Here is a 25,237-nt window from a genome sequence, read left to right as displayed (position 1 = left end):
CCTGAGAGTTGGTTCCCAGGCTCCTCTATTCCTCACCTTCATAGTCAACAGTTCCATCCCCACCCTCGTCAGTCTCCCTTGGCTCAGTCTCCACCTTACTGAGGGTCTCACACACATTCACTGGTACATATCTGCCAAGGTCTCACACTCAGCCACCACGGCGTCTTTATGAACTCCCCACTCACTCAAGCACCACACCAACCCCTAGGCCCAAAACCCTCCTTTGAGTATATGGTTCAGTCTATGAAGTCCCTGCTGTCCTTGTCAAAGCTGCCATTAGCTTGCCCTCCTGGTTGTGGGCTTTCTCATAGTAAATCGCCATCAGCACCAGGAAGCCACAGCAGTTAAAGAACCCTTTGTCCGCAAACGATTTTACAGGTCCAGGAATCTAGCTGCTTCTCTCCCCCACCCACACGCACCGATAACCAGGGCCCAAGACTGCAGCCACACCCACACACCCTGCCAGCCATGACTTACTGCCTCTGTCCACATCCTTGCCCAAGCAGGTCAACTTACTCTTGGTGGAGCTGATTCCCAGCAGGCTCATGAGCTGCTCCCACTCTCCAATCTTCTCCTTCCCATCGCCCTGCTCATCAGACATCTCGAAGACACCCCTGTCTGTATTCCTTAATCTCCTCAGCCAACAAGCACACAGTCGGTGGGGACACCTACAGGTTCACCAGGCGCTCCCCACTAGGCCTTCCTGTCCAGGAGAGGGTAGGAAGCAACCCGCCATCCGCTTCCTACAGAGAACATCATTTAAAAGGAGGCCCCGATGGAGAGATGTTCAGGAACCAGCAGATAATGTGATGAGCTTCCCGGTGAATGAAATTCTGACCAAGGCAAAAATAAGCAAGCAGGAGGCGGTGACAGTCACGAGGGCCAGATGAAGGTAGGCACCCAAGAACCATGGCACAGGCCAGCCTTGTGAGGCTGCATCAGGGATGAAGAAATCTATGTGAAAGATCCTGGGGCCAAAGCAGGGGATGGCAGATGAGACACAGGAAACCAGCATGGGGAGACACCCAATGAGGCCATGGTGAAGGCTCCCAGGAAAAGGCTTCCCTGCTAGCAGTTGGTAGGACCAGGAAGACATCCTAGGGAGGAGCATTCCAAGGCACAGTTCAGCATCCAACCCTTGTCTTTGCGTATCCCTGCAGCAGGAGGTCCCTATGAAAGCCTTCAGAAAGGAGTGCTCCACCCTGGACCTGGAGAAGGAAAGTGTCGACGGTTAAAGGCTTCTTCCAGGCTTCCAAAGCTCCTCCTTAGCCCCCCCCCCAAGAGGCCCTCACACCTTGGGTGAATTCTCTGCCTGCAGGCCCTGCCCAAATCCCCACCCCACCCAGCTAGTCCACCAGAAGTCTCACTGGGTGCTGAAACCACCTGACTATGTGTGTGGCTGATGAAGACATTGCAGTGACTCCAAGCTGCCTTGGGTAGAGCATGCAGAACAGTGCTCCAGCCAGGTTTTAGCTATGCTCAACTACCCAGGGTCTCCAGGACACAGATTACAGAAGCCTTTTAGGGGTAGGAAATCCTGCCGGCCCGATTTCAGGATAGGCTCAGTCCTTCCCTACAGGGCCCTTCCCTAAACCTTCTCAACATGGGCATCCCCTAGCCCTGAAGATAAGTGCTGAGAGGCAGAGATGGGCTGCATGGGCTGTTCCCTTCTTGTGATCAAACTCTACACACACACACACATACACACACACACACACACACACACACACACGTGAGAAATCTTCTTTCAGTTTTTAAGTTCAGGACTGAGATGTCTCGGCGGATTAAGAGCTTCAGGGACCCTCCCTGGAGGTGGTCATCACTTATTTGTGAAACTTCTTGCAAAAGACCCAGACTAACCAGCCAGTTCCCCATTTGCCTTAGCCTGGCTGGTCTCCCATACTCATGGACTCAGTAACAATCCCACCACCAATAGTTGACAAACACTCTATAAAGGCAGAATGACTGAGCAAGGAGGTTAGGGATCCCAGACAACCTGCACAGATGGGACTGAGGGTCCCCAGCTTAGATAAGAAACTTGAGCACAACTTGGGGCCAGGCAGGTGAACCTGGGGCAGGCTGCCACCAAGAGGCTGGCAGGATTCCTCCAGGCAATTGGGGTCTATTTTAGGGTTTCTTGGGAAACCTGACCCTGCCTTCCACTTGGAACAGCAAAGCCAACTCCCTAAGGAATAGCAAGGTGCCACAGAAACACTCAAATACCCTGTGTCCACTTACACATTTGCGTTTTTTTTTTCAGATGTGAGTCAGTCCCTCTTACTGGAGCATAGCCAAACCACCAGGCAGCGGTGCTGAACCCCTAAAGCACGGTTGGGCTCCTCCCTGCTCCTACACAGGTAGTCAGCAGTATACCTGTGGTGAGAGACCACAACATTCAGAAGTTTACACTTGCAGATCTCAGATCTGTGGGCTGAGGGGGCTCCTCTCGTCCCTAGCTGACTGGCTGCCAAGATTAGTCATGACCTCATCCCACCTTGTCCCATGCCTGCCCGATGGCTCCGAGCATGTGGGACACTCAGTGTCCTCCGACAGCCCAGCCCTCTGCCTGCCAGAGCACCCAGAGCTGCAGGCCAAAAGGTTTACACTAACAGGAGTGGGAGGACTCCAGTGTGCAGTAGGCCCATCTCCCAGGTAAGGTCAGGACTGGGACTGTGGAAGAGATCAGCTCCCGGTTTGATGATGTAGTTGGAGGATCTTCCTGTACCTTCGTCCTGGCTGTGATATGCCCTTGGTTTCCCCCAGGATCGGGGTCTAACTGTGTACTGAATGCTTTCTTCCAAGGGCACAGAGTAAGGGAAACCACAGCATCTAGACACCAGTCACCCTACCTAGACTCTGAGCCTAAAGTCGCAGAGAGGAGGCAGCAGGTTACAGGAAGATGTCTTCACGGTCCTGGACAGCCACGCCTCACATCTCTTTCCTGACTGCTGTAACAAGTCTTTCTCTGTCCTGCCAGCCAGCTCCCAAATAACATCAGGGAGACTTACTAATTATGCAGACTCAACCCTTAGCTTATGCTTGTCGCACTAGCTCTTATGACTTAAATTAACCCACTTATACTAATCTACATTTTGTCTAATGGCTTTTTATCTTTCTCTCATTCTATATGTCCAACTCCCTCCATGTTTCATTGGCATCTCCTTGCACCTTAATTATCTCCTCCTACTTCCTGTCTCTGTGCCTGGGAAGTCCTGCCTGTACCTCCTGCCTAGCCATTGGCCATTCAGCTTTTTTTTTTTTTTTTTTTTTTTTTGCCTTTCAAGACAGGGTTTCTCTGTATTGTTTTGGAACCTGTCCTGGAACTCACTCTGTAGACCAGGCTGGCCTCGAACTCACAGAGATCCGCCTGCCTCTGCCTCCCGAGTGCTGGGATTAAAGGTGTGCGCCACCAATGCCTGGCAGTCATTCAGCTTGTTATTGCACCAATCACACCAATACGTCCTCACACAGTGTACAAACATCCCACAACAACAGACTGTGGCTCACAGCTGTGAATAATAGACTCAGCTTTCTGCATCCCAGACTTTTCTATCCTCTGACAGAGCTCGACTACAACTCTGAGGTCCTGAGATCCTGGTCACTTCATGATTTACACACTCAAACGTTCCATCCCTGGAGCCCAAGTCAGAGCCAAGACAGCACTCTCACTCCCCGCTCTCCCCCCTCCCCCGCCAGCCCCCAGCCTCCAACACAGCTCTTCCCCTGGCTATCTGTGACTCTATGTTCATGCTAGCCCCTAAGAGAGAGTCAGATCTCACCCTCTTCCTCCTTTTCATGCTGGCTACCTCTGCGTGCCTCGTGCATCTAGGTACAGAGAACAATAAATCTTCTTTATCCATCGTTTATATCTTCTGGTCACTAAAGAAGAAAGAAAAACCTAGAATAGCATCTGAGCCATCTTCTTGGTGTGTGTGGCCACATGTGTGCCACCGCACACATGTAGAGATCAGAGGACAACTTTCAGGGGCCAGTTCCCTCCCTCCACTGTTTAGGTTCCAGGATCAAACTCAAGTTGTCAGGAATGACAGAGAGTCACCCACTGGGCAGCCCTGCTGTCCCCCTCTGGCATGCTGTCCTTAACATAGAATCTCCTTCTGTGGGTTAACAGTGTCCACTGTGTGCAGGGACCATATTTTGGCTCTTCATACACCAGCAGACCTTCAGACTGTTTTAACTTCTTCACTTTTGTGAATAATTCTTCCAGAGGTCCTGAGTTCAGTTCCCAGCAACCACATGGTGGCTCACAACTACCCGTAATGAGATCTGGTGCCCTCTTCTGGCCTGCAGAAAGACATGTACACAGAACACTGTACACATAATAATTACCTAAATCTTTTTTTCTTAAAGTGGGGTGAAGGAGCAGGGGAAAGGGACAAGATCTCCTGAGCAAATTGGGAGGGGCAGGGCTAGGAGATAGAGAAGGGGAGAGAAGAGGAGGGGGGAGGAGATCATGAGGGAGCAGCAACACATGGGTATGCAAAGGTACTTTTTAGAGAAGTCTAATAATCAAATGCGTAGAATTTGAAGAAAGCAGAAATTGAACATGTATGTGGACCTGCTCTATTCTGCTGAAGACCTTGAAAGAAAAGACCAGGGTTCCTGGAGAAGAGGAAAAAGCAACTCTACTTGCAGATGAAGGCCAAGAATGCAATATCAGATCTTCCCTGGCTCTCCAGCTTCCACAGTCAAAGAACTTCTTTAAATCCATCAGCTGTGTGTGTGAGAGACATGTGCATGTGTATGTGCTTATATAAATCTTAGTCTCTCTAACCCAAAAGGGATACACACAGGCAGCGACCAGACTCGAAAGAGCCAGAAAGGATCAGTGCGTCCCAAGAACCTTGAGACATTCCCCCACCGTAGAGCATGCTGTACATTCTCTGGATAGAACAAGCACATGGCAATGGGTACCAGAGGGTTGGGAGAGACGGCATATACATCATGAAGAGCCCAGTAACAGGTTTTCTGTGCCCCGGTAATAGGTTTCTCTGCTGACACAGTAAGCCACATCAAGCCGAGTTGAAAAAAAGTGTAAGAACAGGTTTATTGGAGCAAAGCAACTCCCAGGTGGATTCTCCAGTCCCAGAGATTGAGGCCTGAGAAGCCACATGCCTGAACTAAAGTAGAGGGTTTGTATAGATTGTAGACAAGGGGTAACAATGTATTTTTCCACAAACTGGGTTTATGCCCAATTATGATCAAAGGGTGAACGATTTAGGCAGAGACTTAGGTGACTGGCAACTTCAGGGAAGGAAGTCACGGTAGCCACCAAGAATGCAGAACTAGGGTTTTTGGTGCCTTTCCTTTGTTCAGAGATTTCTCTGAGTGGGCAGGGTTTGGAGAGAGAAAGAGGTAGGAATGGGGTTTTTCCAGATCATGCCGTGTAGTGATACATTATTTATGATTTAATAAAGCTTGACTGAGGATTCAGAAAGCAAAGTCAGCCACAAGTCACAGAGGTCAGGCAGTGGTGGCACACACCTTTAATCCCAGCACTCGAAAGGCAGAGGCAGATGGATCTCTGTGAGTTCAAGGCCACCCAGGCTTACACAAGGTTGAATTAGTCTAAAAGAGTAACAGAGCTCACGTCTTTAATCCCAGGATTCATGAGAGGTATTCAAGACAGGAACAGGCCAGGCGTTGGTGGCGCACGCCTTTAACCCCAGCACTCGGGAGGCAGAGGCAGGCAGATCTCTGTGAGTCTGAAGCCAGCCTGGTCTACGAAGCAAGTTCCAGGACAGCCAAATCGGTTGCACAGAGAAATCCTGTCTTGTAATTTAAAAAAAGAAGAAGAAGAGCAGAAAGATGAATACATACATGCTCCCTTGCTTGTTGTACTCAACTCAGTTTCTCCACTCCCGTGCTCAGGCCCCGTAACTGCTGAACAATGCCATTCACAGAGTGCTGGGTCTTCCCACATCAGCTACTGATGCACACCCCTACAGACATGCTTACAAGCCGACAAAATGCAGACGGTCTCTCACTGGGACTTCTCAGGCCACCCACCACATTTGACTCCAACGTCTAGAGTCCACCTCTTCAGCTGCTTCTTCCCTCTACCTGCTCTAACCATCTGTCTTCTCTCCCCCACTTGCCTCTCTCTGGGTCCTGGAGTCTACCGCACCCTCCTGGGTTCCCACCACGTGGGCATCTCTCTAGTAAGAAGCCTGCTACACCCTCAGGGTGCTCTCTACCAAGGCACTTACTCCTCCTCCATTTCCCCAAAAACCTCTCCCAGTCCATCTCTCCAGCTGTTGTCTCCTCTACTGATGTGTTTTCTGCCCCAAATAATAAGTCTCTCCACCAACTCAGTAAGCCAGATTAAACCAAGTTGAAAAAAGTACAGCAACAGGTTTATTGAGCAAGGCAACTCCCGGGTGGGTTCCCTGGTCTCAGAGATGGAGGTCAGAGAAGTCACAAGCCTGGGCTAAGACGGGGAGGTTTTATAGACTGTAAGCAAGGGGTGATGATGTGTCTACCACAAGCTGGGTTTGTGCCCAAGTATGATCAAAAGCTGAACGCTTAGGCAGGGACTTGGGTGGCTGGTGGCATCAGGGGAGGAAGCTGTAATAGTCACCAAGAATGCAGACCTGAGCTTTGGCACCTTGCGTCTGTTTGAAATTCTCTGGGCTGGCGGAGTTTGGAGAGAGAGGAGGAAAGGGCTTCCTGGACCATGCAGGGGTGAGCCAGAGCCTCCAACCCAACAGGACCTACATGCTAAGTTCCTCAGCTCCCCTATGCCCATCCACATGGGCCTATACTGCAATTTACCCACTTCCCCCTCAGAACTGTCTGCTCTGTCTATGCCCTCCGAGCCCTCCAAGTTGACAGAATCCACCCTAAGGTGGATTTCCTGCTTCCCTCACAGCTGCTTTGTTCATTCTCTGTTGCTTAGCTCCCTCTGGGAGCCTACGGGAAGTCTCCCCATCTGGCACAGTTCATTTCTCAACCCTTCCTCCTCCTTTCCTCCTTGTCTCAGAGATTCAAATCCCTCCTCAGACTCCTCAGATGTCATACTGCAAATGGTTTGGCCTCAGTACAGCTCAATAAATGACCAAAAATTGGCACCCTCGATTTCCATATTCTCTCACATGGTAACACGACTTCTGCCACTGCACAAATGATCCCGGAATCTCTAACTTCCCCCTACTCTACACTCCCAGAAGTCTCATCTCTAAGATTTTTCTACTTTCCCCTCTGCAAATCTTTAGGATCTCTCTGTGCTCCGCTCTAAAACAATCTGTTAAGATTATTGTGTAAATAATCTTTATCTCGGGATTTGTAAATTAATGGGTGTGGTTAAAGAATCTGTAAAATCTGTAACAAGAGTTTAGTTAAAAACTTGTAACGGGGCTGGAGAGATGGCTCAGCAGTTTAAGAGCCCTGGCTGCTCTCTTCCAAAGTTCCTGAGTTCTATTCACAGCAACCACACGATGGCTCACTACCATCTGTAATGAGATCTGGTGCCCTCTTGTGGCCTACAGCCAGAACACCATACCTAATAAAGAAAGAAATCTTTAAAAATAAATAAATAAACTTGTAACAATGCAGAGCGGTGGTGGTGCACACCTTTAATCCCAGCACTCAGGAGACTGAGAAAGGCAGATCTTTGTGAGTTCGAGGCCATCCCGGTCTACAGAGTGAGTTCCAGAACATCCCGGATTACACAGAGAAACACTGTTTCAAAGAACTGAAAATAAATAAATAAAATAAAAAACTTGTAACAAAAGGTTGAATCTTAATGTTGTGGGGTAGTCACCAGAGAAAACTGTTTGGACATGAGTTTAAGCCACTAGAAAGTGTTCCAGATCTCATTGTAGCACCGAGCCTTTCTCAGGGTGAGCTTTTAAGCACAGATCCATGTTCTCGGTTGACATACCTCAGTTAACAAGGACAGCTAGCCAGAAGCAGAACTACAGAAACCAGAAAGCAAGGTTAGCTCATTTAGAGACTTTCCCATAACTATGGACTTTGATGAATCAGGTCTTGGTTTTCATTTTTGGCAGGTGGTGCTATCTACATGCTGAGTTAAATTTATATAGCCTGAATGGCACATCTTGGAATCAGTTGTGCTAAGGTCTAGGGGCCCTCTAAGGTCTGGGGCCCTGTTACACTTAATTTGTTAATTGTGATTCAACTCTTTGGAAAATAGATCTATTGACTGTATGTGTAACTTCAATTCTTTTTTTTTTTTTTGAGACAGGGTTTCTCTATAGGTTTGGCACTGTCCTGGAACTCTTTGAAGACCAGGTTGGCCTCAAACTCACAGAAATCCTCCTTCCTCTGCCTCCTGAATGCTGGTATTAAAGTTGTGTGCTGTTTTTCTAACTGTTCAACACCAGACTTCAAAAAAAATTTTTAATATAAGAAACAAGGTATGTTTGGTAAAGTATGTATAAGGTTTATAAATTACTAAGGTTACAAAGGCCTACTCAGGTTAACAGTAACTGACTTGAATTTATATGTCTGTCCTCTTTGTCTTTGCTAACTTCATTAAGGTTTAGCTAGTTGGATAAAGTGAGCCACATAAGGAACTATGATCTTCTGTGACCATGCACTATAAAGAGAGTAAGGTTCCCAGGTTCCCAGTCTTTCTGTGGATTTCATTTATGGTTTAAAGTTTTACTTTGATGTTAAAGAATCTTCAACTGAATCTTCGATTCAAATTTCTAAGGCTCAAACTTAGCAGGGATAAAGCTTTAAAAACTGCTAACTTGTGGTAAACCACTAAAAATAATTAAGACATGCAAGTTAATGGTCAGTCACATAATAAAGGATCAAATTATTTAATGGGCTCAGAACTATGCCCACAGTCATGCTAAGCACAGATGTAATTCATTTACGTGGGCAAGCTTCACTTAGCCTCCTGTATGTGTCTTCAAGGTTAAGCCTAAAGCAAGTAACTGAAAAAGAGTTCAGTGTCTTTAAAGCACATATGCTTGATAGATCATGGTTTGAAAACTTTTCAGAGATCTGCTGTATATAGCATTTAAATGTTTAGTGGAAAAGTTTCTTTTTTTTTTTTTCGAGACAAGGTTTCTCTGTGGCTTTGGAGGCTGTCCTGGAACTCACTCTGTAGACCAGGCTGGCCTCGAACTCACAGAGATCCGCCTGCCTCTGCCTCCCGAGTGCTGGGATTAAAGGCGTGCGCCACCAACGCCCGGCTGGAAAAGTTTCTTGTGATAAACAAAATGCCAACTCCCAGAGGAGACCCTAAGATCTCCAAAGAAAATGATGGGACACCTGGATTGTTGTAATGCTAACTACTGGGCCAAGAACTGGCCCATTCCCTCACCAGGGACCTGTGTTGGGCTACTCTGTCTCATCAAGATAAATTAATTTTCCAAAGTTCCTCCTCTACAGGAAAATCTCTCAGACCTTCTGGGCCTGACAACTGAAAGCCAATGCTGCCCTGAGCAGCAGCTGAAGATTTAATGCTATCCTGTGTGACAGCCAAAGACCTACAACCTCTGCTCCCCACCCCCACAAATCCATCAACTCCATGGGAGCCTAGGGTATCCATTCAGGTAGCCAGTAAGTCTCAGTCATTTTAATTGATACAGAGACTGTTGTAGAATTTTTTTTTTTTTGGTTTTTCGAGACTGGGTTTCTCTGTATTGTTTTGGAGGCTGTCCTGGAACTCCCTCTGTAGACCAGACTGGCCTCAAATTCACAGAGATCTGCCTGCCTCTGCCTCCCCAGTGCTGGGACTAAAGGCATGCACCACCAACTCTTGGCTGTAGAATATTATTTTAAGGTGTGTTACTTTTGTTTATGCTCTGGAACATTTGCTTAATGATGCAAAGATGTGTTTGTGGGTCAGCAACTAGCTGACAGGAAGTTGTAGGGAGGAGCCAGGAAGAGAAAGGTTTATAAGGAGGAGCGAGAAAAAGCACAAAGACTTCTTGGGAGACTCTAAGGGGTGAGCTAGGTGAGCTGTTTGCTCTTCAGCCTCTCTGGGAAGCAGAATTCTACCTCAATCTTTGAATCCAGGTTTCTTTAGTGGGACAGAGATTTAAATAAGTTTTCTTAGTAGCTTTGAAAGAGTTGGTGCCAAACACCATCTGGCTTAATGTGAATTTTTAAAATAACCCCTTAAATAATAAAAGTTATTTAACTTCCACATGTAGGAAAAAATCAAAGAAAATGAAGCCAGGTGGTGGTGGCACACACTTTTTTTTTCCTTTTTTTTTTTTTTTTTTTTTTGGTTTTTCGAGACAGGGTTTCTCTGTGGCTTTGGAAGCTGTCCTGGAACTCACTCTGTAGACCAGGCTGGCCTCGAACTCACAGAGATCCGCCTGCCTCTGCCTCCCGAGTGCTGGGATTAAAGGCGTGCACCACCAACGCCCGGCGGCACACACTTTTAATCCCAGCACTGGGTAGGCAAAGGCAGGTGGATATATATGAATTTGAGGCCAGCCTGGTCTACAGAATTAGTTTCAGGACAGTCAGGGCTACACAGAGAAACCCTGTCTGGAAGAAAAGAAATTGTAAGCTGTGTGTGGTAACCCCACTACTGATGGGGAGATGTCCTTCTGTATATATGTTTCTCTTATTGGTTGGTGAATAAAACACTGATTGGTCAGTAACCAGGCAGTAAGTATAGGCAGGACTACAAGAGGAAAAGAATGCTGGGGAAAGGAAGTAGTAGGGAAGGAGTAACAGGTCCGGACCCTTCTCCACTAAGATAAGGCCATGTAGAACTACATAGATCAGTAGTTATGGGTTAATAATTAAGAGAGAGCAAGCCAGTAAGAAGCCTGAGTCATTGGCCAAACAGATTCTAATTAAAATAACTGTCAGTGTGTTTATTTGGGGCTGAAGGACTTCAGGACCAGGTGGGAAAGAAACTCCATCTACACAGTACTTGGGAGGCAGAGGCAGGAAGATAGCCACAAGATTTAGACCAGCCTAGTCTACCTACATAGCAAGATCGTGTCAAAAAAAAAAGGCAAAAAAAATGTAATAGCCTTAGTGTTTCTATTGCTGTGAAGAGACACCATGACCTCAACAACTCTTATAAAAGAAAATATTTATTGGGGGCCCACTTACAGTTCAGAGGTTTAGTCTGAAGCAAGGAAGCATGCAGGCAGACATGGTGCTGGAGAAGGAGATGAGTATTTACATCTTGACCCAGAAGCAACATAAAGTGCACAGTCTCACTGGACATAGCTCGAGCAGATGTGAGACTTCAAATCCTGCCTCCACAGTGACACTTCCTCCAAAGAGACCACACCTACTCCAACAAGCCCACACCTCCTAATAGTGCCTCTTTGGGGGGCTATTTTCTTTCAAATCATCACTCACAGAGGAAGAAAGGCTCAAAGAAAGAAGCAGCAAGCTGTATAAGTTGACTGAAGAAAAGAAACTCCAGGAGCTGGAGAGATGTCTCAGCCGTTAAGAGCACTTACTGCTCTTCCAGAGGACCTGTAAATGTCAGCTGGGGGATCCAATGCCTCCAGCCTCTGTGGACACCTGAAATCACAACGTGCCTACATGCCCACACACATACATACACACAGTTAGAAATAATAAAACACACACACGCTCACACACATATACAGATAGAGAGAGAAAGAGACAGAGAAGGTCCAGTCACCAGGAAAAGCTTCTAATAACCAAAGTCAGAACAATGTTAACAAGATAATGAATCAGTATTAGATTAAAGCCAGTGAAAAGCAATATCAGTCGCCCATCAAGGCCTGAAAAGCCCACTCACACAGTGGAAGAAAACATCTGTAAATCACATATCTGTCAAAGAATCAATAGCCAGAATATATAAAGCTCCTATAACTTAGCATGGTGCTCATAGAGGCTGATGAGGGAGGATTATCATAAATTTCAGGGTAACCTGAGTTCTAGGCCAGTCTGGAATATAACATTACTTTTTTTTTCTTTTTGGTTTTTACGAGACAGGGTTTCTCTGTATTGTTTTGGAGGCTGTCGGTCCAGTCCAGCCTCAAACTCACAGAGATCTGCCTGCCTCTGCCTCCCGAGTGCTGGGATTAAAGGCGTGCGCCACCAACGCCCGGCGTGTGTTTTGGTTTTTTGAGACAAAAAACTGTGTATCCCTGGCTGTCCTGGAACCAGCTCTGTAGACCAGGCTGGCCTCAAACTCACAGAGGGTGTGCTGCGACCACCACCACGCCCTTTTTATTCTTCAAAAATTTATTTTTATTTTCTGTGCATGTGTGTTTGCCTGAATATACATATGTGCCCTGGAACTGGAGCTATAAACTGAGCCATCTTTTCCAGAACCCCTTCTTTGTCTTCTTCCCCGCCCCCCCCCGCCCCAGATAAGGTTTTTCTCTGTAGCCCTAACTGTCCTGGAACTCTGTAGACCACTTGCCTCTACCTCTCTGGGATTAAAGACACGCCCTCACTGCCCCGCCCTCTTTGTTTTCTTGAAATAGGGTTACACCACGTATCCGAGGAGCATGTGATCGCCATGCTCTCCACCTCTTTAGTGCTGGGATTTCAGGCTTTGTCACCAGGCCACCTAGGATTTTTCCCTCTTGTTTAGTGTTTCCGAGGGGTTAAGTGGATGCTGACTTGGAAGCCTGCGGGTGCTAGTACAAGTGTGCCCCGCGCGCCAAGATCCGGGAGGCAAGGTCAGCACCTTAAGAGGGTTACTGGGATCAGCTGGACCTTCCGGCCAAGCCACACCCTGACACTGTCCACGTTCCAGGTCAGTCAATCAGACCACGCCCCTTCTCGGCTCCACTTTTAGCCCCACCTCCTTCCCATCGCTCAACCAGCCCGGAAGTGGCAACGCCCAGCGTTCGGGAAGTTCCGCTTGTTCCCACCAGCAGGCGCTCGAGCACCGCTCACAACCCTGTGCGGCGGCCCGGGATTTCCCGTGTCCGGTGACTTGGATCTTGGAACTAAGAGCTTGGCCTGGAGGCCAGGGGTGGGGCGCTCTCCGTCTCTGTTTTCGAAACGCTGTCTTGTCCTGGCTTTCACAATTGCAAGGGATAAATAGACATAAATTCCACCCCAGCCACCTGGTAAGCTGACGACAACTACAGTCCCGCAGGTGCAGACGCTAACTCTGTCAGAACTGTAACCCAAGTCTGAGCAGGAGCCAAGCTTCCTGGCTAACAATCCCTGCAAACAGCCTTCTACAGCCTGGTGGCGCCGCGTTCCCACCAGGCGAGCCAACAGGCCTGGACCCAGTACTTGGATCGACCGTGCCCCCATGTACTCCTGCTCTGTCCAACCCCAGCTTAGCTCAGGTCCAGCTGAGCCGGCCAAGGTCCTGGAGTCTACGATGGGACAGGGAAGGGCTCGCTCGTGTTCTTTTCAGTCTTAAGTGTGCAGCCAGAACCATCTTTGTCCAAAGGCATTGAGGGCACAGACTGCCCTGCTCATTAAAGGCCAGTGGGGCCGGCCACCAGAGTAGAAGTGGCCTTTGCATCTGCCAGGGAGCTCCGTCCTGTCTACATCTCTAAGGTATGGAGGGGAAACTGAGTCTGGGGAGTAAAACCACTGCAGGTGCCATGTCCCCTTTACAGAGTCCTGGCCTGGGAAGCAACATCCGCATGCCATGGTGGGCAGATGAGGCAGCAGCGGGCAGGGCAGACATGAACCTCGTTCCAGCAGGACCCCAGGAACACCTAGTCAGTGTTGAATCAAAGACCTCTACTACTGCTGTCCCCACATCAGGGCTGACATACATACATACATACATACATACATACATACATACATACTTTCACTCCTAGATGTCAAGGACAAGCCAGGAGGTGGTGGTGCACACCTATGATCCCATTACTCGGGAGGCAAAGGCAGTCAGATTTCTGAGTTCATGACCAGCCTGGTCTACAGAGCGAGTTTCCAGGGCAGACAACGCGACACAGAGAAACCCTGTCTTGAAAAACTAATAATAATAATATAACTAACAATAATACTAATAAATATATAAAAATGTAAAAAGGAGGCAGAATAGGAAACCCTTAGAAGTCTGAGCTCAGGCCTATCCCAGAGGATTTAGGGCAGGCCTAGGCATGAGCCCCAGGGGCATTGCAGCAGGGCCCAGCCCATCTCACAGGGACGTCACAGAGAAAAGCTCCAGGGCCCTGGCTCCCTTCATGGCCTCCTATGCTGGTTTTCAAAACACCTAGCACCTTTGACCCAGCCTCCCCAGAAAGGTGGCTGAAGGCGATGGGCGATATTGGCTCCTGCAGCTGGAGGCCAAACACCTCCTCAAGCCCCACACCAAGAGTCCTCCCAAACCACAGCAGCGTGTGGCCTGGATCCCTAGCTTGCTCTCGTGCCCTGCCTTATTGCCTCTTTCGGGCAAACCTTGCATCATCTCCCAGGTGGCAAGCGACTAAAACTACAGGGACAGGATTCTAGACAAACAGTTCTTAGACCCCAGAGGCCCACTCAGGAGGAAGCTGTCCCTGCAGGACCCGGGTCCTGCCAAGGGTGTGTGGGCTGAGCCCCTGGTGTGCTGCTGTGGGGCTTGAGGCTTAGCCTTGGGATGACTTCTAACTGCTTCTTGCCTTAGGGCCTGCACGAGGGGGCCCAGGGCCCAGCCTGGGCGTGAAGTTTGGCTGAACATGGATGAGAGCATAGCTCAGTGGCTCTGGCTGAGGAGGCTGTTTAGAGAACCCTTCGTTCCTGCCCCTGATGAGCTCGGGGTGCCTACCATCACTTCAAAAGGTGCTAGTGTGATATATGGGTTCTCATTAGGGCCCCAGTCAGAGACCCGGGACAATGCCAGTGGCCTGATGGGCAGACTCATGCATGGCATGAGGCAAAAGGTCAGCTGGCCTGTGGAAGAGGCAGGAGGTCCCTGAGCAGCTACCTCAGCCCTACACCCTGGGCAGGGAGGGGGACAAATAGAAAGGAGGCCTTGTCCTTCCCACTCACTCCATATCTGAAGACTGACTTCACACCTAGCACCAGCCATTGGGTGGAAGTCAAGAGACCAGTAGGATAGGAAGGAGAGAAATGTGGATTCACTCAAGAGGCAGAGGCTTAGTCAGGAGCTCAAAGCCTGCTTAGGCTACATGAGATCCTGTATCAAAACAAAAATTCTTTTTGTTTTTCGAGACACGGTTTCTCTGTGGCTTTGGAGACTGTCCTGGAACTAGCTCTTGTAGACCAGGCTGGTCTCGAACTCACAAAGATCTGCCTGCCTCTGCCTCCCGAGTGCTGGGATTAAAGGTGTGCATTACCACCGCCGAGATTAAAACAAAATTTTTTTTAATTAAAAAAAAGTGATGATGCATCCTTTAATACCAACACTTGGAAGGCAGAGGCAAAAATGGTTATATGTGAATTTGAGGCTCTTCTGGTCTACATAGCAAGTTCCAAGCTAGCCAGGGAACATAGTAAGAAAAAGACAAAGACAAAATAAATCTTAAATAAACAAATAAAAGAGCTGGGCGTGTTAGTGCACACTTTTAATTCCAGCATTCAAGAGGCAGAGGCAGGTGGATCTCTGTGAGTTCAGGGGCAGCCTGGTCTACATACTGAGTTCCAAGACAGTCAGAGCTACATTGTGACACACTGCCTCAAAAAAAAAAAAAGAATAAAGACTACCAACTGGGAGGAAATCTTTTCATATCAATGACACCCTAAGTAATATAGGAAGTTACAAGCTCCCTATATTATCTTGAGCTATATTAGACCTGTATCAATACCAAAACTGAAGAAGAAAGCCCTTCCCCCAAACAACAAACTGTGTTGAGGGATTATTTATTTACTTTTGAGACAGAGTCTAACTCTGTATGTAGCCCAGGCTGGCCCATAACTCACTAAGTAGCCTAGGGTAGCAACGAACTGATAGCAGTCCTCTTATCTCAGCCTTTCAAGTGTTAGGATGACAATCATGAATCACTACAGATCCACACACTGGGTGTATTTGTTTTGTTTTTGAGACAGGGCTTCTCGATGTAGTCCTAACTGTCCTAGAACTTGATCTGTAGACCTGCGCAGCCTGCATCCGAGAATGTAGCAAGGTGGTCGGGATAGATGACACAGAGACCGGTCGGTTGCGTTTAGAAAACTTTATGCTCCCCAAGTCGGCTTAGGAGAACTCCCCAAGAAAAAACACTTCCCTTTTTAAAGACTTCTGTCATCCATACACATATAATTCTCCAACTGAGCTCTCACACAACTCTCACAGCTCTCCCAGACTTCTCACCCTCCTGGCTGGTGGTTTAATCTCCGGCCTGGGAGAAACCACAGGGAGCAGGAAGAAGCATCTAGCCTTAGGGGGATCAAAGTCATGGTGTTTCAGTGAGCGAGCCCTTATTGGAGCCCTAACAAGAGCTTTATGGCACTGAATTGTTTTCAGTAAACCTGTTTTCAGTAAACATTATCTCACAGCTGCCTGCTCCCAGGCCGAAGTGGAAGTGGGTTTCTGCTCAAGGTCTGGTGTCCCCACACAGGTTGGCCTCTTACTCAGAGATTCGCCTGCCTCTGCCTCCTAAGTGCTGAGATTAAAGGTGAGCATGGCTGCTTTTTCTGGGATATTTATAGCATCTTACTTATCATAGCTAAAACTTAGAAACAACCCAAATATCTATTTATCAATAACTAAAACATGGTATGTGTGAACAATAGTGTAGCTGTCAAAGAATGGAATACTGATACATGTTAAGTGAATAAAAACTGAGAGCTATCTTGTTGAAGCTGGATTCAAGTCCACAAATGTAGGAGTCCACTTTGGTCAAATTCACCGAGGCAGACGGTGAAAACGAGCAGTAACTGTTTTCCATCTGGGAGACAGAGATTCTGGAACTAGTGATTAGTGGGGGTGCCGCACTGTGGATGTCTCCAATGCCAGTGAATTGCTGGGTATGGTGGTATGAGCCTGTGTACTGCCCTTCTGTGTCAGGGAGGTAGAGGCAGGAGGATTAGGAGGTCATTGTCATCCTTGACTTCATAGTGAGTTAGAGGCCAGCCTTGGATACATCAGACATTCTCTAAAAAAAAAAAAAAAAAGAGGGGGGGAATAAATATAATTTATAAAATAGCACATTCTGTTGTATTTTTCCACATTTTTATTTTAATTTTTATTTTATTTCCTGTGCACGGGCATTTTACCTATATGTATGTCTATGCACCATATGCATGTCTGGTGCCCACAGAGGTCGGAAAAGAATGTTGGATTCCCCTGGAATTGGAGTTATAGTAGGTTATGAGTCACCACGTGGGTGCTGAGAATCAAACCTAGGTCCTCTGGAAGAATATCCAGTGCTTACTACAGCTGCTGAGCCCTTTCCACACTGAAGGAAAAGAAAAAAGCTGACAAGGTAGAGTTCCATGCTGAGGACCCGAGAGGTCACTGGAAATATTTGAGGACCTCCTTTCCTTTCTCATTAAGTCCACGTGAGGTGTGTGGGGGGAGGTCTCCACAAAAAGCTCCTGGAGCTGAGCAGGGGAAGGGTGAGGAGAGAAAGTGGGGACATCAAGCTTGGGTTCATTAAGGCTAGAAGACTGTAACTCAGGCCGGGCATTGGTGGTGCACGCCTTTAATCCCAGCACTCCGGAGGCAGGGGCAGGCGGATCTCTGTGAGTTCGAGGCCAGCCTGGTCTTCAGAGCAAGTTCCAGGGCAGCCTCCAAAACAATACAGAGAAACCTTGACTCGAAAAACCAAAAAAAAAAAAAAAAAGGACTGTAACTCAGGACCTTCCTCAGGGAGGGTCAGTCTAGCAGCCTGGGTTGTCTTCCTGTTACATATATGATACAGAGATCTTCAGCCTAAGGGAAATCTCGGACTGCATGAATAGGAAGCACTGTGGCCAGAAACGTGCGTGGTAGGGGTCCTGAGCCCATTGTACCTCATGTCAACACCCTGCACCTTGTGCTGACTGGGAGCCTCATAGTTCCCAGAGGCCAGGCAAGGCTTGCAGATGGCCCACTTCCCCCTGCCCACTGGAAATGGCCCTCATGGCACATGCACTGTCTTGTCCAGTGCCCTCAGCTAGTTCCCTGGTGTAGAAGGGCCATACCTGGTGGGGCCCAGTAGGCTGTGGACAGGAGTCTGGGAAACCTTCAGCGTCAGCATCTCTTAAGTGGCTCCTAGCCAGCATCCTTAGGAGCCTGGGCTCCATGGAAACATTGGCAGCCTGCCCTTACTGCTGCGCCACAGGTGTGAGGTGTTTACCTGGAGGGAACTGGAAGAGCTTAGTCTTAGGAGAGTGGGTCCCAGGGTGCCATCTGCTGCAAGATGAGTCCCCAGGATGTCATGAACTCCCTTCCCCCAAGGCAAAGCCCTAGGCAGAGGAGAAGAGAGCTGGAGGCCAGGGGCCTGCTGCACTTAGCAGCTCAGAGTCTAGGTTGCTCCTTTGTCCTAGACAGGCTACCATAACCACAGGGTCCGTATCAGTATGTTCATATCAGTACGTGCACGTTCCCTTTCATTGGCCCCAGGACCCCCTTCCTGAGCATGCCAGGGTTTGCAGGTAACACCTTGTGGGGGAAGGAGAGGTTTTGGTCACGGAGCCACAAGATGTCTCAGGGTTCAGAGCTGCCTCTGGACAAATCTGCCTCACCAAGCCACCATCAGACCTCATGTCTGGACACTGAGGCCTGAGACTGACTCATCCCTGTATCCATCAGGGTCTGGGTACAGTCCTCTCTGTAAACCTCAAACTCTGGGGTTTCTCCATTCATTCTTTCTCACAGAGTATGTAGCCAGGGTATGGCGACCAGTTGTATCCTCAGATCAGACAGAACCTGTGACCTGCAGGGAGTAGTGGAAGCCCAAGGAAACAACTGTGGCCTTTGCCTAAGTTGCTTTTCCAGGCTGGGCACGGAACAGGAACATCTCCTGTCCCAAGAGGTGATTTAGAGGGTACCCAGGGGCAGGGCTGGAGTACCCAAGCTTGGGGAGAGGAGCCCTAGCTTGCTTACGCAATGAGGTGGAACTGAGCAGAATACGGGTCCTGGACTTGTGTTTATTTTAGTAGTCCCTCCAGCGCTAACTGGACATTCTGACAAGTCAGTGTCCAGAGCTGCCCTCATTTCTACATCGGGCCCAGGGCTCTAAGAGCAGCAACCAAATCAGGAGATGCCAGAAAAACTGATCTTCAGCCATGAGTCCCACAATCAATCAACAGGGCCTCCCTTTAGGTATAGCTCAACCGCTGTCCAAATTCTCAAGTTTTATGTTTTCTTTTGGTTTTGATTTTTTTTTACGTGCATTGGTGTTTTTTGCCTATACATATGTCCGTATGAGGGAATCAGATCCACTGGAACTTGAGTTACAGACCGTTGTAAGCTTCCATGTGGGTGCTGGATATTGAACCCACGTCCTCTGAAAGAGCAGCCAATGCTCTTAACTGCTGAGTCTTCTCTTCAGCCTCTTGGCTTTGATTTTTTTTTTTAAGACAGGGTCTCACTTGATAGTTTATGATGGCCTGGAATTGACTATGTAGATCAAGCCGGACTCAAACTCATAGCAATTCTCCTGTCTTGGCTTTAAGTCTTGGGATAATTGGCGTATACCACCATGCATAGTTCCAAATCCTAGTTTTAGCAGAAAAACTGGTCCTGTGGGAAGGATACCTATGAGGTTTCTTCCTTTTTGGAGCAGTGTTTCTCTCCTGCCTGGAGACAGGTAACAACCCCATAATTTGTACTGGAAACTTTGTGTTATCTAAACAGATATACTAATGGTAGCCTCCAGTTTTCTGCCACCAGGGCCCCCCTGAAATTTGAATGAAGCCTTTTCTGCCTTCTTTCCACAGACACCTGTGAAAAGAATACTGTGGTGCATCCAGGCATTGGCGCACACCTTTAATCCCAGCACTCGGGAGGCAGAGGCAGGCGGATCTCTGTGAGTTTGAGGCCAGCCTGGTCTACAGAGCAAGTTCCAGGACAGCCTCCAAAACAATACAGAGAAACCCTGTCTCGAAAAACCAAAAAAAAAAAAAAGAACACTGTGGTGATAAGCTGGTGTGACCAGAAGGAAGAGTTCATAGTAGCGACTGCCTTACCAGACAGAGGGAGACACCATACAGAGGAACAAAGGCATGGGGGTAGGCAGTGGGGTGCCCCAATAGCCTCACAGAACACCTGGATCCTCTTATGCCCAAAGCACAGATGTCTGTCGGTTGCCTCTTTTCATACAAGATGGTTTAAGCTTGTATGCTTGTCGGCTTGACTCTGACTGTTTCAACCTGTTTGTTTGGGCTCCTTGTTCTTTCTGCTCACAGCTGCCTAGATGCCTCTTGCATTAGAGAGGATTATGTTTGCTTGAAGATGGCACCGGAGAGCACCCCTCGTTTAGGTTTCTCTATGGCCCCTGAGCCATGGCATAGGCCAAGAGGGTTCACACATGGCAGCTCAGGGTGATGTACCCTTCACACATCTCAGGGAGAACAACTGTTGTTTCTTCCCAGGAGGGCCACACCAGGCTTTTATTGAAGGTCTGAACAGGGCACACACATGTCATGGGCAACGAGGAACCATCTGTCTTCTCCCCAGGTTTCCGACTCAACTCAAGTGGAGGAGACACAGGCTCACTAGCCGTTAGCTTCCACCCCAGACCCGCAACTTCTATTTTATTATTGGAGGAGGGCAAGCACATGCCGCAGCACACGTGTGGAAGTCAGAGCACGCCTTCATAGAGTTTTTTTCCTCCCACCTTTACGTGGGTCCCAAGGATTGAACTCAGGGTATCAGGCTTGTGTGGTAAGCACCTTTACCCAGTGAGCCATCTTGTCAGCACTTACTTTTTTTGTTGTTGTTGTTGTTGGTTTTTCGAGACAGGGTTTCTCTGTATTGTTTTGGAGGCTGTCCTGGAACTCACTCTGTAGACCAGGCTGGCCTCGAACTCACAGAAATCCGCCTGCCTCTGCCTCCCGAGTGCTGGGTCAGCACTTACTTTTGAGACAGTGTCTCTCTATGAAGCCCGGGCGGGCCGGCTTCAAACAAGACTTAAACTCCTGAGGGATGAAATTATCATCACCCAGCTCACCGGGTCCTTTTTTTTTTAAATTTATTTATTTATTACTAATACAACACCCTGCCTCCATGTACACATCAGAAGAGGGCACCAGATCTCATTACAGATGGTTGTGAGCCACCATGTGGTTGCTGGGAATTGAACTCATGACCTCTGGAAGAGCAGTCAGTGCTCTTAACCTCTGAGCCATCTCTCCAGCCCCCCCCCCTTTTTTTAACGTTTTTCCAGATAGGGTTTTTCTGTGTAACAGCCCTGGCTTTGTAGACCAGGCTGGCCTTGAACTCACAGAGATCTGCCTGCCTTTGCCTCCCAAGTGCCAGGATTAAAGGCGTGCGCCACCATTGTCACTTGGCATCACTGGACACTTTTTGACATCCCTTCCATTTCCATCTGATGTCGGTGCCCTGCCTACAGGATGTCCGGTTTGTGATCAGAAAGATCAGAGTTAGAAGCATGGTGAGACAAATGGTCACAGAACCAACTCCCCTGTGAGATTGGGAAGGGACCAATGGTCCTGCAAGCATGCTGGTCAATCTACAAAGGCCACCCACTCTGCTCCCTCCATGTCACCTCCTTGGGGATAGATGTACCACTGGAGGTCAGGACTGTGAGTTGCATGGGTCATGCATGTCCAGGTTGCCGCAGCAGAGACGGGCACTGATAAATAGGCTTATGGGGTGAAGGAGGTATGAGGGTCTCCTCAAGAGCCATGGCCCCGTTCTTTCTCCAAACCCTGTGCCTGGAAGCCCATAGGAACTAATTAGCACTTTTCTTCCTTGTCACCTACATTCCGAGTCCCTGGGCACCATCACGTGTCCCTCCCCTCTTTCCTTCCTCTTAGTGCTCTGGTGTGTGGAGGCAGGGGCAGGCTGCAGTCTCACTTACTGGAAGTGATAATGGAATAGCTGTGTGGTGGAAAAACTAGACAGCGTTCAGCAGGAGAGACAGATGCCCCCTGGGGGGGCCTGAATCCAGACCGTGACAAAGGGACTGTTCCTGGTCACTATCCCTCTTTCCCTTTTTACCAGATCTGGAAATCTAGAAATGTCCCTTTGCTGTTTTCAAGCCTTTTTAAAGGCTGGCTAAAAGCAAGGCACCAGGGCACTGCCTTGCTCTGGGCCCCAGTCACATGCCTAGATTGTTTGAATAATTCAGATTTAAGAAGACCTACTTTCCTGTTAGGCCATTTCCTGCTAAAGAGCAGATGGGGGAGGGGCATTTGAATTATACATCCATGTTCCCTAGGTTTTTAGAGAAGGCTGGGCACTGAGCCAGCCCCCGGGCAGCGCGGCGTTTCCACCCTGGAGCCCTGCTCGGCTCTGCAGCCACTGCTGATGGAGCCCTGGGTTGGTCACATCTGACTGGGTGTGGCTATGGACTTGCCAGCTGATTTCTCAGCCGTTTCCTGAGAAGGGAGTGTGCCTGGAAAATCAGGAGAGGCCTGGGCTCTGGGCTGTAAGCAGGGATCTCTCAAAATTTTGACTAGCTGTGGAGAGGGCTGGGTAGCAGCAGTGTGGGAGCAAAAAAAAAAAAAAAACAAAAACCACAAGGGGCCTGGGTTGAAGCAGATGGGTGGCAAAGGAGGCTTCAGACCCTCTGGGGGTACAAAATGGAAAGCTAAGCTTCTTATCATCTTCAGGGCAGGGCACTGGCTGTTAGCTGGAGAATGTCCAAGGTCCAGGGCCAGAGGTCCCTGCTGCCTGGGAGAGGGCATATCAGAGGGGGATGAGGCCAGGTGTCAGCCTGAAGCTTCAGCTAGGCATCTGAGAATCAGGGGCCAGCCCCTCCCCTCTTCCTTCCTTCCTTCCTTCCCCTCAACTTTGCCCCTCACACCCTGTCCATAAACACATAAATGATGACTTCAGCCAGTGTTGTGGGGCAAGTTCCAGGGAAGGCTCTGCCCCACCCTGAACACTCGAAGATCACATGGAGGCTAAATCTCAAAGCCCAAGGGAGCTGAAGCAATAGGATCCCAAATTCTAGTCTCTGGAAGGCATAGCCAGTCTCTACACCAACGGTTCAACCATATCAACCACATTAGGCTCAGTGTGCCTCACAAGGGACCTTGCCCATGGGCTGGCAATAACCGGGAGCGGGGAGGAATCAGTTTATGGAACGGGGGGGGGGGGGGGGCCCAGAGCTAGCCCCTGGAAAGCTCAGTCTGTTCCCCCCCACACACCCCCATCTTCACTTAGAAGACTCAGAAGTGGCTGAGGGGCTCACAACAACATGGAGGACTCTGTAGAGATAACTGGCCTTACAAACTTTGGGTTACTTGCTTCTGTCCATTTCCCTTCTATACCTCTTCTTCCTTGCCTTCGGGAGTTTGATGACTTCCATGGAACTTGAGACTATCTGCCAATACTCTCTAATTTTCTTCTGTTTCTGGACTGTACTCCATGCCCCAACCCTTTCTGCGGAACCTGCGGGAGCCTGTGGCCCAGATGTCTCCTGGCTACCCAGCTGTTCGTGTTCCTTTAGCTTCAACATTTTTTTTTTTTTTTTTTGGATCAGCAGTGACTAGCAGAGAGACCTTGTCCCTTTCGATTTCCTCCCTGGTATAGCTTTGGTTGCTGGGTCTTGACCCTTTCACTTGGAACTCAGAATGCCATTTAGATACTTTTTTTCCCCAGACCATAAATATTCCCCAGGATCGCCTGTGGGTTTTGGGGTGGGGTATTTGCAGTGGGTGAGGAAGTCTTCACAGGAGTCACAATGAAATAGTGAGACAAGCTTGGCTACTTTTGAGAATCGAAGCTGGCAATGGATGTTCTTTTAGGACTGGGCCAGTAGGGGCTTGGGAACATCTGTGTAGAAGTGACAGCAGCAAAGGCCTGGCCTTCACAAAGTTATGAAATAGACCCCTCTGGGAAGATGGAGTCATAAGGGACTGGGGCGGGGGAGGGGCGAAGCACAAGATGACCCTGGACTCTAAGGAGCTGTCAACGGCTTCAAGTAAGAGAAACACAAATGACAGTTAAGTCAGGTCTTGCTCAGATGGAGTGAAGGGCATAGAGGCCCAGGGATAAGAGGCCACGGAGTGGGCCTCGATAGCAACAATGGTTAATTGGAGGTAACTGGAACCAGACTCCATCCTCTCAAAGCAAGAGAGTCACTCACATGGACGGAAGAAAATATAAACGAACCCTGCAGCATTTTGGGGAGATCAGTGCACTCAGTGTGCTCAGGAGAAACACACGCCGATGTCCACATGCCTGTTTGTTTGCACATGTATGTGTTTCCATGTACGTACGTTAAGTGTTTCCCCCTCAGGCTGTCTGCTCACCCAGCTAGAAGCAATGGCACTTTCCTAGCAATCCCCAGCACCTGATTCCGCACTTCTACTGCTGAGGTGTGGCCCTTGTTTAACAAACAAAGGCAAGAGTGGTACTGAGGCTTGTTTTGGAAAGGACAGAACGGGAGAGAAGTCAGTGTGGCAGGAGTCGTGTTAGCCCAAGGCGGCTGGAATAAAAGGCAAGGCAGACTGAACGGCACGTCTTACAGACTCTGGGGGTTACTCTTGAGGACCCTGCTGTCCCACCTGGCTACTCTTGCCCGGGCTAGGATCCCACCCCGTCCCCACCCCCTCCCCGCTTAGGCCGCTCACCTACGCCCTCCGGCCCTCCCGGGCTGGACACACAGGCAGAACACACCGCCCTCTGATTTGGGGCACGTGGCATTGGAGCCGACACCAGCAATCTAAGGCCCGAGACCACCGAGAGTGATCAATCTGCAGGTCGCCCCCCCTCGAAGACCCTCGGTGGGGGGGGGGGGGGGAATGTCCCAGTGCCTTTAAGCCGCTCGCGCACGCGCAGAGGCGAGGAAGGCGGGGCGGAAAGCGAGGCACGCGCACGCCGCCGGTGCGCGGTGACGCGACGTGGGGTTTCCCGAGGCTGCAGGCAGGGGCCGCCGCGCCCATCCTGATGGCTGGAGGCGTCTGAGGGGCGGACGGCGACGGCGGCGGCGGCGGCGGCGGTGGCGGGCGCGGGCGGCGAGGGCAGCGGGGCTGGGACTGGAACAGCCGCCGCGCGGACCCGACCAGCCTCGCCGGCTCCTGCCCGCAGGCCGCGAGCGCGACGACCGGGCCGACCAGGCGGCGGCGTGGGCGCCAGACTGGGCGAGGGCGAGGTGAGCGTGGCCCCGGGTCTGTGAGTTGCGCTGGGCCGGGCCGAGCCGAGCCGAGCCGGGCCAGACTAGACCGGGCCCTGCGGCTCTTCTTCCCGTCCAGGGGAGGGGGGGGGGTTCATCGGTCGCCCGAGTCATCCAGCCCTCCAGGGTGGGGCCGG

The 25,237-nt window shown here is 49.5% G+C and overlaps 2 protein-coding genes across 6 annotated transcripts in view; one reads left to right on the top strand and one right to left on the bottom strand.

Moving 5' to 3' along the window:
• Positions 1 to 164: 164 nt before the first annotated feature.
• Positions 165 to 18,047, bottom strand: Calml6 (calmodulin like 6). The gene is made up of 3 exons (XM_040734902.1): positions 17,992 to 18,047; positions 478 to 668; positions 165 to 360 (listed from the first exon to the last, which is right to left on the bottom strand). The coding sequence occupies exons 1-3, from the start codon at positions 18,045 to 18,047 to the stop codon at positions 242 to 244; spliced, it is 366 nt and encodes a 121-aa protein (XP_040590836.1). The 3' UTR covers positions 165 to 241.
• A 6,899-nt stretch (positions 18,048 to 24,946) lies between these two features.
• Positions 24,947 to 25,237, top strand: part of Gnb1 (G protein subunit beta 1) — a 59,851-nt gene continuing 59,560 nt past the window's right edge. For 4 of the 5 annotated variants that reach the window (XM_040735056.1, XM_040735055.1, XM_040735052.1 and 1 more), the window contains exon 1: positions 24,947 to 25,079. The gene's annotated coding sequence lies outside the window, so the exon portion shown is untranslated. The remainder of the gene's footprint in view (positions 25,080 to 25,237) is intronic. The other variant, XM_040735054.1, reaches the window with a different exon arrangement.

This window comes from Mesocricetus auratus, unplaced genomic scaffold (genome assembly GCF_017639785.1).
Source record: "Mesocricetus auratus isolate SY011 unplaced genomic scaffold, BCM_Maur_2.0 Super-Scaffold_100042, whole genome shotgun sequence".
NCBI lineage: Eukaryota > Metazoa > Chordata > Mammalia > Rodentia > Cricetidae > Mesocricetus > Mesocricetus auratus.
This window is presented reverse-complemented; position numbering and strand designations above follow the sequence as displayed.

Coding starts and splice junctions, on each gene's coding strand:
- Calml6 (XM_040734902.1), bottom strand. CDS start 18,047: ATGCTGACGCTGAAGGTTTCCCAGACTCCTGTCCACAGCCTACTGGGC. Junction 669..17,991: donor AGCCTACTGGGCCCCACCAG/GTATGGCCCTTC, acceptor GTGAACCTGTAG/GTGTCCCCACCGACTGTGTG. Junction 361..477: donor CAAGGATGTGGACAGAGGCA/GTAAGTCATGGC, acceptor AATCGTTTGCGG/ACAAAGGGTTCTTTAACTGC.